General features: G+C 44.1%; 1 protein-coding gene across 1 annotated transcript in view; it reads left to right on the plus strand.

Annotated features, from left to right (window-relative positions):
• BANP (BTG3 associated nuclear protein) overlaps positions 1-13,631 on the plus strand; it is a 115,941-nt gene that overhangs the window by 37,804 nt on the left and 64,506 nt on the right. The window contains exon 7 of the mRNA XM_054640759.2: positions 1,702-1,941. Within this exon, the coding sequence (XP_054496734.1) occupies positions 1,702-1,941 (240 nt within the window). The remainder of the gene's footprint in view (positions 1-1,701; positions 1,942-13,631) is intronic.

The raw sequence follows: 13,631 nt of genomic DNA on the forward strand, positions 1-13,631 counted from the left end.
GAGGTAGGGTTGGTCCTGAGCTCTGTTCCAGTTTCTGGTTAGTCTTGAATCCATCAACTTTTGGCATTGTCTGCACAGGTTAGTTGAAGTGAGGGCCTAATATTCCTTTGAATTCAATTTATTTATTTAATTAAATCCCTCATGTTCCTTTTTTTCCCCCTGACAAACTGGGAAAGAAATAAAAAAGCTTCTTAATATATTGAGTGTGTGTGTAGGTAGGTATAGCTGTGACACTGATGGTCTTACATTTGAATAAGAGGGAAGATGATTAGTGATTGAATAATTATCCTTCTGCTGGGCCTGTTCCTTGGGAAACTATTATTTAGAAAATAATATAGCCAGTAAATATGAGGAAAAACCCAAATTATATTTAGGATCTCTGGTTACATCCTAAATTATTGTAATTGCTTGATGTACTCCTTTTAAATGATTAAACAGGTTAGTGCTCACTATTGATTATAATTTCCTAAATCTATAATCTTGCTTAACTTTGCTTTAATCTCATGGGTTTGGGGTTGGGGAAAAATAAGGTTTAAAGCTGTTGATTGCTTGAAATTTGCTGTGCTTTGAGAATATCCCAGAGCTGCAGTAACCTTCATTTTTATGGGATGAGAGCACTGGGCCTGGAGTGGTTTCTCAATAAAAGAGATCTCTGAGAGTGAGCTGGACACCTGGGCTGGCCTCACCAGTTGCTGTGTGGGTCAGAACATGAACAACAATAACTTCTGGTCACTGCTGAGTGAATTTGGGTTTCTTTCTCTCAGTGGCCATCATGATCCCGCTGCGCTCAGGAGGCAAACTGGGGGAGAGGATGCAAACTTGAGCAATCTTGGCTGTGTGCTGAGCCTGCCTCCTGCTCACCCTTGCCCCATGTGTGTTTCAGAGGATTTTCTCAGCCTTTGCCCCATGTGTGTTTGAGAGGATTACCCCAGCCTGTCTCAGCTTTTCTCCCATGCGTGTTTTAGAGGATCACCCCAGCCTGTCTCCCTGCTCACCCTTGCCCATGTGTGTTTCAGAGGATCACCCAGCCTGTCCCCATGTGTGTTTCAGAGGATCACCCAGCCTGTCTCCATGTGTGTTTCAGAGGGTTACCCCAGCCTTTGCCCCATGTGTGTTTCAGAGGATCACCCCAGCCTTTGCCCATGTGTGTTTCAGAGGATCACCCAGGCTGTCTCCATGTGTGTTTCAGAGGATCACCCAGCCTGTTTCCATGTGTGTTTCAGAGGATCACCCAGCCTGTTCCATGTGTGTTTGAGAGGGTTACCCCAGCCTGTTCCATGTGTGTTTCAGAGGATCACCCAGCCTGTCTCCATGTGTGTTTCAGAGGATCACCCAGCCTGTTTCCATGTGTGTTTCAGAGGATCACCCCAGCTGTTTCCATGTGTGTTTCAGAGGGTTACCCAGCCTGTTTCCATGTGTGTTTCAGAGGGTTACCCCAGCTTGTCCCCCTGTGTGTTTCAGAGGATCACCCAGCCTGTTTCCATGTGTGTTTCAGAGGATCACCCAGGCTGTCTCCATGTGTGTTTCAGAGGGTTACCCCAGCCTTTGCCCCATGTGTGTTTCAGAGGATCACCCAGCCTGTTTCCATGTGTGTTTCAGAGGATCACCCAGCCTGTTTCCATGTGTGTTTCAGAGGATGACCCAGCCTGTTTCCATGTGTGTTTCAGAGGATAACCCAGCCTCTCTCCATGTGTGTTTCAGAGGATTACCCCAACGGGACGTGGCTGGGTGACGAGAACAACCCCGAGATGCGCGTGCGCTGCCCCATCACACCTGCAGACATGCTGCACATCAGCACCAACTGCCGCACGGCCGAGAAGATGGCGCTGACCCTGCTGGATTACCTCTTCCACAGGGAGATCCAGGCCATCTCCAACCTCTCGGGCCAGGGCAAGCACGGCAAGAAGCAGCTGGATCCTCTCATGATCTACGGGATTCGCTGTGAGTGAAACCGGGGACTTTGGTGTGTTGGTAAGGCAGATGTGGAGGGGTTAAATGAGATTTTAAGAGTGTGTTTGATGTGTGATGAGATGTTCTGGTGGCTTTTGTTTATGAAGAAGGTTTAGGGGTTTTAGGAAGAAATCCTAAAGGGCTGGTTTACTTCAGCTGGTGGGTATTCACCAGAAATTCCTCAGTCTTTTATTCTGAATTCTGACATCCGTGCAATCGCCAGCTGTGAGTATAGTAAATATTGCAGAAATAATTAGTAACACAAATTCCAGTACTGTTCAAGTGCTCAGACCAGCATGGTCTTGAACTGTCGTTTTTGACTTCCCATTTATGTCTCTTTTTTCAAAAGACTTGCTGAGATTGTGATGGGAAAAGTTGGCAACCTCGGAATCATAAAATCTGGGTTCACAGCAGGAATGGCAGGACACTGTTGGATTTCTGTCTGCTCCATGTGCACCAGTCTTTGGATTATTTAAGCTGTTATGGAGCTGATATTATTTGTGTTAAAGGCACGATATTTGTTAATTTAAAAGGAATCAAATGTGGTTTCATGTAGAACAAAGGCACAGCCACTGGTTTGAAATGAAAAGAGGAATCTGGACGTGAGCATCGTGTTCTGCTGTGGTGACTGCTAGTGAATACATTGAGGACAGCCAAGTCTGTTCCCTGTGCTTTATTTCCAAGAAATTAGCATAACCAGGGTTTTGGGAGAAGTTTCTTCTGCCAGGTGGTGGTTGAGCACTGCAGTCAGGGAATGGGCACAGCCCTGAGGCTGCCAGAGCTCCAGGAGTGTTTGGACACCGTTCCCAGGAACAGGCAGGGATTGTTGGGCTGTCTGGGCAGGCCCAGGAGTGATCCTTGAACTGGATTCTGATAAACCTGGAGCTCTTCTTGTTACCAGATTCTTGATATAGCCACATTTTGTGTAGTCATCAGTGGATCTGGAGTGGGAATAATTTGTCCTCCTGGCAAGTTTTGTGTGGAATTGGCAATTTGAAACTCCAGGTAAGGCTTAGGAAGAGGTCAGCAAGGGATTATTTGGGGTGGTGTTTGGAGAAGTGGCTGTGGGATAGTTACAGGGAAGGGAATGTGAATGGTGTTTGGTGATGGCAGGAAACATGTTCCTCTTACCTGCTGCTGTTTTCAGTGGTTTTCAGGCCATTTTTGGGGAAGTTGAAAACCAAATCTAACCCACTCAGGTGGCTGCATTAGGGCAATTTTTGCTTCATTATTTACCTGAAGCAGAAGACTTTGGGCTTCTTTTACAAACATATTAAATATGTATTTTTAAGAGAGATGGCAATTCAAATTAATGCTGATCTCCAAAGCCTTCTTGTCTGCTGATCTCATCAGTGTCAACGCTGTTGCTATTAAAACATAGATTTTTGTTAAAAGCTTTTAGAAACACTAAGAAATGGATCTTGCACCAGTGTTAAAGCGATTCCCAGGCAGTTCTTTTCCCATCCCTCAAATCTGAGAGCACAAATCACATGGGTCAGTTTGTAACTGGTTGTGGAGGAAGATGTTTGCCAATGTGAGCATGGGGAAGGAATGTGTCCATGTGACCAAGAGCTCAAGCTGGGGATTATGTCATTTCTGTGAGGCATTCTGACCATGAAAATACTGGATTATGGAAGTAAAATACTGGATTTTGGAAGTGATCCTTGCAGCTGGAGAAGGTCTGGAATGGCACAGATGTGAGAGCAGGGGATCATCAGCAGCAATCAGTGTCTGACTTTGGTGATATGAGCATGGTTTGGGATCCAGGTATCTGAAACAGCTTCACTCCTTCCTGCTGTTGGCTGCTGTGTTGTTTTCTTTTGGGAGCCAGGCCATAAAAAACTAGGGATTTCTGGAAAAAATAGACCCTGTGTGGATCTGGCCAGAGAAGTCTGGTTTGGGCAATGAAATGTTGATCTGCTACCAGCAAGGACAAAGAATCCTGTGGCAACCAGCAAAGAAAACACAGGAGAACTTGATGGAGCAGCAAATGTAACAGTGAGAACAGTGGTCCAGGAATGATGATTTCACTTAATAACCTCATGTGTCATCACTGGCAGTAATTAAGTGGGAGTGGAGCTGGATTCAGAGCCTGGTGAGGAATGTGGAGCACTCAGCTCTCAAGGATGGGATTGTGCCCACGCTCAGAGCTTGTGTGTGCCATGATTCCATCCCTGCCTGGGCAGAGCCCTGCCATCCCAAATCCCCTTCCCTGTCCACACACATCTGCTTTTCATCCCTGAGGTGTTCTCCCAGAAAATCGCCCCAAACCCGAGTGTCCCTGGTGTGGGAACCCCCTCAGGGCTGCTCCCCACAGTGGGATTTGCTTCTGCTCTCAGCCAATGATGCTTTGATGACTTAATTCAACCAGAAATGAAAAATCCAATGTCATCAGCCTGGCCTGTGCCAGTGACAGCCAGAGGAGCCCAAGGAAATAGAAAGGATTTTGTTTTTCCTTTCGTTTCAAGTTTCTTGCAGTTTGTCAGTGCAAAGATATTCCATCTTTTATTTTTTTTCTATAAGAAAAACACCAAGCAAATCTGTATTTAATAAGAAAGTATTTTGTGTAATATGCAGAAAGTATAGAAAATGAAGAGCTGTGTGTTTATTAAAAATTCTTGATGCTCTGCACTGGGTTTACCACAAGAGGAGAGGAAAGTTTATCTTTGGAAGTCTAAATTTTCACTTGTGGTAGGAATTTGCTTGTGGGGTGGCAGTGGTACTGAGGAGAGCTTTTGGGCAAGAAACCAGAATGATTTAAACACAATCTATGTCATTAAATAGCTCATTACCTCAGCCCTGCTAAAAATGGAGACTTTTGCTGGTGAAATACAATCCAAGAACATCCTCAGTTGTAATTTTCTTTGCCTAACAGAAAATACAGGTTTAGGTCTTTGGAGATTTTACAGCAATTTCCACGAGCAAGTTGGAAAAAACAGATTCCCAAATTCAGAATTTTGCAGTTATGAGAAATGGTGTAATAGAAAAGATGATTTTCCATGGCATGCTGGAAAAAATGGAGAGGGGGTTTCTGAAGCTCAGAAAAGAAAATTTATCAGTCATTCTTATTCTTCAAAATGATCAAAGCAACTAAATGAAAACTAAATAAAGTTAGTTACTTATAATGTATATACACATATGTTATATATTATTGTGTGTAACTTTGTGTATTATTTCTGTGCAAGCCCCTTGCTCTGCCCACGGGTTTTTGCAGATTTTCACCAATCATTTTCCCACTTATTTGTCAGTTCTGGTTAATTATTCCATGAGGATGGAAGATCAGAACCTGCACATTTAATGCAGAATTTCTGCCTGGCTGGAGGAAGGAGATCCAAACTCATGAATTGCATTAGGGGGAACCTGTGCCCTTGTGTTATTGGACCCCACAATTCTTATTTGGGCTCCAGACAGCATCTGTTGCTCAGGGAATGATTTATGCACCTGGAAATAATTCTCTTGTTAGGGACAGGATTGTTGCTGAGAAAAAAAAGAACTCAAAAGCTTCAATCCCCCACCTAAACCCTCCAGTGCTCACAAAGGGGAGGCAACTGTGCTGAAAAATTTGGGTGAATTTTCCCATCTGCTTCCACTCTCATAGAGTGAATTTTCCCATTTCCCTTTAATTTCATCCAGAATGCATCCCTGTCTTTTAAATACCATAAAACAAAGTGTTAGCTGAGAATACCCAATGATAAAATCTGATTTTTAACTCTGAATGATGCATTTTCTGCTTCAAATGCCAAATAACTTCACTTTTTAAGCCACAAAAACACAGCACAGAAAGAAATCCCTCATCAAAGCTTGCTGTTCCTGCTCTATAAAACATTTCTTGCAGTAGGAATGGGAGCACTTCTCCTACTGCAGGAGTTGAAAGAGATGTTAATACACTCTGAAAGGACTTGTGTCCTCAGCAGAGGCCAAATGGAATTAAACACTGGCTCTGCTTCCCAAAAATCCACACACCAGCTCTGGAGCTGCAGCCCACACACGGCTGCTTAATAGGAACCACATTTGGCTGTGGAATTGATGGCAGTGGGATGAGTTTATGTATGGAGAGAGAAAGAGAAATAGGAATAGGAATAGAAATAGGAATAGAAATAGGAATATTGCTGCCCACAGCCCAGGCAGGTTGGGCTGCTTGGAGCTGCCTCTGGTGGCGTGGAAAACGTGTGGGGAGCTCAGCACTGCTGCTCCAGCTTTTCATGGGGAGCCTGAGCTTAATAACAGCAGGATAAACACAAATAGATCACATTTCTGTCCTTCTTGGGGATTATCCTGCTTGCAAATACTGGAGGAAGGGCAGGAAGTTCTCATGGATGAGCTGAGCTCAGATGTTTCTCACCAGAGGATGTTTTGTGGGACAGTCCAGGCTGGTGCTGTTTTTTAAGATGTTTATCATGGAATCCTGGAGTGGTTTGGGCTGTGTGCAGCCATTCTTTATAGTTGGATTTTATATTTATGTATTTATATTTGTATGTTCAGAATGTATTTATAGTTGTATGTTCAGATTTATATGTGTATTTATAGTTATATGTGTATTTATAGTTATATGTATATTTATAGTTATATGTGTATTTATAGTTATATGTATATTTATAGTTATATTTTAAAGATCCAGTGCCACCCCTGCCATGGCAGGGGCACTTTCCACTGTCCCAGGCTGCTCCAAGCCTTGTCCAGCCTGGCCTTGGACACTTCCAGGGATGCAGGGGATTCTCTGGGAATCCATTCCAGGGCCTCTTCACCCCTCCCAGGGGATGATTCCTTCCCAAAATCCCACCTAACCTGTCCCTGGGAGTGGGAGGCCATCCCTTGTGTCCTGCCCCTCCAGAACCCTGGAAATAATTCCTCTCCAGCTTCTGTCTCCTTCAGGTGCTCTAAAACATTGCAATTCCTGAGGACATGCTCTATAAATACAGAATATCATCCATGTTTTCTATTCTTTCACTTTCCCACTTCTAAAAGCCCTTTTTATGACTGCATTTTTATTAACTCTACCAATTTTTCCTCTTTTTCTTCTTTCCTTCCTAATATTTGGATGCTTTTTTGGCATATTTTACCTTTCTTTCATATCCTGTTTATGATTTTGAGCTACTCGTGTCTCCTTTCTGAATATCCCACAATATTCAGAGTATGGCTGGCTGTCAGAGTATTGAATAACATCCCATGGTTTGAAAGTGTCACACCAACATGCCACAGTCCTGAACATCAGCCCTTGTAGAGGTGCATCCAAACCTTGGATTCCATCTGGAGACTGCTGGAGAGCCTGAGGAAAAATGATCCAAGCTGGCATTTTGTCCTGTGTCTTTACCATTTCATCAGCAGCACAAAGTGGGGATTTCTGTGATTGGGATGTTGGTAATTGTTGCTCCAGTCCCTTCCCAGCTCCCTCAGGATTCAGCCATGGATGCTCTGGAGGTTTGGGGCAGTGGCAGAGCTCACCCCAGCAATTTCCTGAGCATCCCTGAGCTGCTGGCCCCAGCCCAGGGTTCCTCAGGCTATAGGATAAGAGCTCCTCTTGCCAGCCCTGGGAGCCTGAACAGGAGTCCTGTGGTTTGTGTCTGCTGGATGAGCTAATCCTGTGGTCCCTGGAAATCCTTTTTGCCAACATTTTCTTCTCCCAGTGTTAAATACCACGGGCTGCAGTTCTTGGGAAATGTGGAGTGACTGCAGGCTGTCCTGTGGTGTTATCACAGCACCCTGGAACTGTGTGCTTTGGAAGGGACTGGATGGAGTCTGTCCTTCAGGACACCCTGCCCTGCTCCAGGTGCTCAGTGGGACACTCCTGCTCCTCTGTCGGGTCCGTCTGTCTGTCTGTGCCCCGACACGGGTAGGGTGGTTCTTGGGTGGCACGCGATGCAAAGGACGAGTCTGGACTCTTCAGCTTTTCGGTCTTCAGGTTGTTTATTATTTCTTATCTACAGAATTTTCTGTCTGCCCAACAGAGGTCTGATCTGCAAGCAGTCACAGGCACTCTGACCACCCACGGGGCGGTCATGTCTTTTTATACTAAAACCTATGTATACAATATTTACCTTTATTTCCCAATGCTTTTCACCCATGTTAGCAAGTGCACCTTCACCATAAACCAATCTCTAAGTGCCAACATCATCACAGGAGATGGAGGACAAGAAGAAGAAAGAAGAAGGACAAGACACGCCCCGATCTCTCCATCTTGTCTCCATAACCCCCCTGTACCAAAAACCTTAAAGTCTATATCTCACCCTCTAAATGTGTCTCTTTTACACCCTTCACTCTAAAGTGATTCTCTTGTCCTCAGACTCTTGTTACTTCTGTGGATGGATCAAAATCAAGCTACCAAACACTCCTGGCAACATTCCAGGATTTTCGAGACCCCCAAGGGTTCTCCTGGCATCTCTGGACATCGGGAACGATGTGCTGAGATCCCACACTCCTCAGCACAGCTCAGGGGAGGGCAGGGTTCCCTTTGGGGTGGAAGGGTTGGATTTGCCCAGTTCTGCAGCACTGTGCCCATGGCAGACTGGGGGAATGGTGCAGGTCCTGCTGAGCTCGGTGCTGTCACAGCCGGGGCCCTGAGCCTTGCCAGGGGCTCTGCTCCCCCTGCAGCTGGGCTGGCCCTCCTGGGAAGGTGGTGTCACCTGCTGGGGACAGAACCAGAGAGCTCTGTCCTCCTCAGGAGCAAAGTCTGAGAGTTCAGCACATCTTTAAAAAGCAAGAAGGGAAAGAAACCCTTTCTGTTGGGCTTTTCTTCTGTCTGAAGAGCTTTAATTCCCGTTGGCCTCGTGCTGCTGCTGCTCTCACACGCTGTGTCCCTCAGAGCTGCACGAGCCTGGCTCCAGCTCCACAGAGCTGCTGCTTTGGGAATCAATTAAATGCTGCCACATGCAGGGCACTGATAACCTCGTTTGAGGCCAGGCAAGAAGATAATGGGAGAACCCATTGAGTTTATCTCAGCCCCACAGTTCTCATCCATGGCATCAGTGCTGGCCTTGCTTCCAGCTGGAACTCGCTGCTGCCTGCAGTTTGCTTCTTTCCTGGGCACTTCTCTTGATTTCAATTATTTTCCTGGCCAGGCCCTGTTAATAAACTGAAAAAAAAAAAAAAAAAAAAAGGCAGCAATTTTGGGGAAAGAAAATAAATTGTGTGTTTTCTCTCTCCTCCTCACACTCCTCTTGTTGTCCTTGTGTTAGACAAGCGAGGAATTCAATTTTCCATTCTTGGCAAAGCCGTGGTGGGGCTGTCAGTCCCCACTGCTGTAACTCCACTGTGTGTGATGTGCTGTCAGGCACTGGTGAGTGCTGGGCTCTCCAGAAACCAGAAAATGAATGTATGAGGTCACTTGGACCATCTGTTTCCATACTCCTTCCATCCCTCAGTGCTTCTCCCTTTTGGCCAGCCTTGGTTCGAGTACGTGCTGGAGTGAGCAGGTCTGCACTGCTGCACAGGCAGGAGCACAGTGCTGAGCCTGGGCACACAAAAACAGCTTTCCCAGGGCTCTTCCAGGGCTGGGGACAGAGGAAAAGGGCAGCTTTGAAGATGGTCTCATTGAGAAGGTTTCTGCTGCAGCTGTTGTCTTCTCTTTTCAAAATAGGAGACAAAATAGGAATAAATGTAGGATTTTTTTTTTTTAATGATGGAAAAAACTAGAAGCAAATGCCATTTGTCCAGTGTCATCACTCTGGTGTAACTTGGGTCCTGGAGCAAGGCTGGAGTGGAGAACATTTTTCTCTTTTCAAATTATAAACCCTCTGTTTGGTCCAGAATAATTTTCTTATAAGGATTGATTGATTAATTTATAATAATTGGACTCAGGTTATTAAACAGCTGTGGATGTTCTGTCACCATCAGGAAAGGGATTCAAGGATCCCTCTGGGAATTCTGTAACGTGTGGAATTCCAGGAACATCACAAATATTCTGTTCCTGCAGGGATTAGTTAATTATGCAGAGATTAATTAATTCTGCAGGGATTAATTCATTCATTCACCCCAGCCTCTCCCTGCTCCTGCAGCTCCCGAATCTTTCAGAGCACTCTCTGTGTCCTGTGGGGAGTTGGGATGGAGCAAACCCAGGAGCAGATAAAAATCCATCTTTTCCTGCCACACTGGGAATTTGACACCCCACTAGATGGCAATATTTGAATGCTGATGGCTCCTTCCATAAATCAGAATAAACCGGGTTCTGTTTGCTGTAAAATAGGTAAAAATAGCCTGGTTGCTCTTCCAGAGAGGTGCTGAGGTGTGGCTGAGTGGAGGAGCTCTCCTGCTCTGGAACAGGATCCCTTGGTGGAATTTGGAGACTCTAGATCCCAATTAACATTAATTTTTCCGTTTTTAAAACTTCTGGTGGGGTTCTTTTAATTCGAAAAACAAAGGCTTTTAAAATAACTTAAATTTTCATGTCTCCTCTGAATCTGTGGCTTGTAAAAGATGAATTATTCAGATAAATATCCTAAATAAATATGAATGAACAGAGTTAATGACTTGGTGGCTGAGTTTGCCTTCCCTCCTCCCTCTCCCCACGTTCCCAGCAGCTCCTCCTGTCTCTTTTTGGACGTTGTGGATCAGAGCAATGTCCTGGAAAGGGAATTTTTGGTGCCAGGATGGATTTTCCAGGCATGTGACACTGGAGCAGCCTCCAAAGCTCTGGCATCCCTCCCCTCCTGCATCCCAAACCTAAACATCCCAAACTGAGCAGGGAAATCTCAGCTGTGGAGATCATCCCCCAGCTGGCACAGGAGTAAACAATTCCTGCTCCCCAATGGTTTCAATATGGGCAGGGCAAACCCTGCAGCAGCTCTGCAGGATCAAACCCTGAAGGCTCAAGGAGGAATTCCAGAGGTGCTTCAGCTTTTCCTCTGCTCCCTCTGTGTTTGGAGTAGCAGATTTTGCTGCTCTTGGTTTAATCAGAAAGACTCCAAATGTAGGACCCTGCTGAGAAAAAATGGATTTTGGGAGCCAAAACATCAGCCCCTTCTCCTCTCTGAGCAGGCAGGAGCCTTTGTTTCTTGTAGGATCCATCATGTTCTTGTCAATTTAAAAGGATTCTGTCCATCACTTAAAGATGAATTCCCCATCCTTGTGCTTCCCATTATGTTTTAAAAATTAGAGGGAGTTGGAAGGTGAAGGAGCAGTGACCTAAAATCTGCTTGCATTCTGTATTTAATAGAAATATATTTGTATTTTATACATGTGGCTGTTGGAGTCTGTGCTGCACTTTCCCAAATCTTTCCAAATGCACCAAAACCTGCAGGAATTTCTGGGCCACCTGAGCCTAACTCTGCCAAGTCCATGAAAATGCTGATTTACCTTAGAAATTTCCAAGGAAATCTGTGATTCCTGGAGGATGGGGAGCAGCAGAAACTCGGGGTGTGCCAATGAAACTCCTGCCATGGAGTTTGGTTTTTAGGGGCTGGTTCTGAATGTGGGATGAGGATGGAATATTTCCTGTCTGGTTTTGATCTCTTCCTCCTCAATTTGTTCTTAATTTGATTTCTTTACAGTTTCATGTTCTGTGGGGATTGTTTTGTCTTTTGCTCCTTGACTTCTGACCTTCCAGAAAGAGAGGATTACTTCCTCAGGAATGTGGTTTTCCTGGGATTTTCTTAGTTTATAATTAATCCTGGTTTTTAGGAAACTCCAACCCTTTTTCTCTTTATTTTATACAGCAGATCCTCCAAAAATTTGGGAGTGTTGAATCATTTCAGTCACCACCTCCATGTTTGTACCAAATCAAATCTTTTTTTCCTTTGCATTTCCTAGTTTTTATTTCCTTGAAAAACTGGAGAAAGATTTATTTCAGACTTGCTCTTTTTAATTTTAATTGAACTCCCCCAGCTCTCTCCCTGTGTCTCTGATCCCTGCTGCACCTGTTGCCTTTTAAAGCTGACTTGAATTTGCCTGGTTTTGCCTTCTTCCTGAGCTTTTCCTTGCTGAGACTGGAATGTTGATCCTTGATTTCCTCTTTTCTCCCCTGTGGCTCCCTGAATTCTCTTTGCAGCCCTTTTTGCCTCCCAAGCTGCAGCCAGGATCTCTCTGTCTGTATAAATCACCCCAATCCTGCAATTTCTGAAATCACTGAATTATTTTCAAGTCTCTGGTGTGTTTTTTATGGAAAGCTTCCTTAAGGAAATGAGATTCCTTCCCCCAATGAAGCAAACTTGGGTTTTTATTGTTTTAAAATAAGGACTTTTTTTCTTTTTTGAGGCACCATTCATGAAAAGATCACTAAAAACACACTCAGCCAGTCTTAAATTATCTAAATCCTGTACTTTACTCTTGTTTTATGGGCATCCATCTTCCAAATCATTGTCTTTTGCTCCAAGTGCTGATTTATATTCCTGCCTGGATTTTTCCTGTGCTGTTCTGTGGCTCGTGGATGCTGTGCTGTGTAAAATATCAGTGTTTGATGCAGCTTTGGAGAGTAAATGATCCAAAAACCCTCAAATCCCTTCTCCCTGGAGCCTTCCTGCCTTTTCTCTCCTATGGATTTCCCCAAGTGAGAGGTCTCATGTCCCATATGCTGATTTTTGGCTGGGTTGGGAGTGGGAGGTGCTGGGGATGGGGCAGCTGGGGCTCCCCTGCCTGCAGTCATTTGTGGGTAGGGAGCACTCAGCAGGCTCCCCTCTGCTATTGTGTGCACATTGGGGGCATTTCTCTCTCTCCTGCAGGTAAATCATGTTTTTAATGCCACTGGCAACTCTTTATCTGCTTAAAGACTCCTCCAGTGCCTTTAGGTTGAGATTTTTCCTGGTAGGAAATGCCTTGCTCAGGACCTGGTTGGAAAACAGCATTTTAGATTGCAACAGTGCCTGCACAGATTTTACATCTGAAATCCATTCTGTTCTCTGCTTTTGCTGACACCCATGGAAAGGAACCCTGCACAGCAGCAAATTGGAATTTCAGCCCATTTTCCTCCTTTCCCAGTTTGGAGACACCACACAGGGCTGTGAACTTCTCTGGGTTCTTGCTGTCACTTAGAAGTGAGAAATCTTGGGGACTTCAAAGCATTTTTGAAGTAGATTTTGGGGTCCAGTGTTTTCTTCTTATGTGTTCTCTCCTTTATTTCAAATTGCTCCTACAAAAAAAAAAAAAAAAAAATTAAAGCATTGAAAAACAAAATTTTATTTTAAAAAATGAAAAAAATGATGCCACAAGAGATCCAGTTCTCCACTTGGCTCTGTTAGAGTAGTAGATTTTGAAGTAGATTTTGGGGTCCAGTGTTTTCTTCCTCTGTGTTCTCTCCTTTATTTCAAATTGCTCCTACAAAAAAAAAATAAAATTAAAGCATTGAAAAAATAAATTTTATTTTAAAAAATGATGCCACAAGAGATCCAGTTCTCCACTTGGCTCTGTTAGAGTAGTAGATTTTGAAGTAGATTTTGGGGTCCAGTGTTTTCTTCCTCTGTGTTCTCTCCTTTATTTCAAATTGCTCCTACAAAAAAAAATAATTAAAGCATTGAAAAACAAAATTTTATTTTAAAAAATGAAAAAAAATGATGCCACAAGAGATCCAGTTCTCCACTTGGCTCTGTTAGAGTAGTAGATTTTGAAGTAGATTTTGGGGTCCAGTGTTTTCTTCCTCTGTGTTCTCTCCTTTATTTCAAATTGCTCCTACAAAAAAAAAATAAAATTAAAGCATTGAAAAAATAAATTTTATTTTAAAAAATGATGCCACAAGAGATCCAGTTCTCCACTTGGCT

Source organism: Agelaius phoeniceus, chromosome 12 (assembly GCF_051311805.1).
Source record: "Agelaius phoeniceus isolate bAgePho1 chromosome 12, bAgePho1.hap1, whole genome shotgun sequence".
Taxonomy (NCBI): Eukaryota; Metazoa; Chordata; class Aves; order Passeriformes; family Icteridae; genus Agelaius; species Agelaius phoeniceus.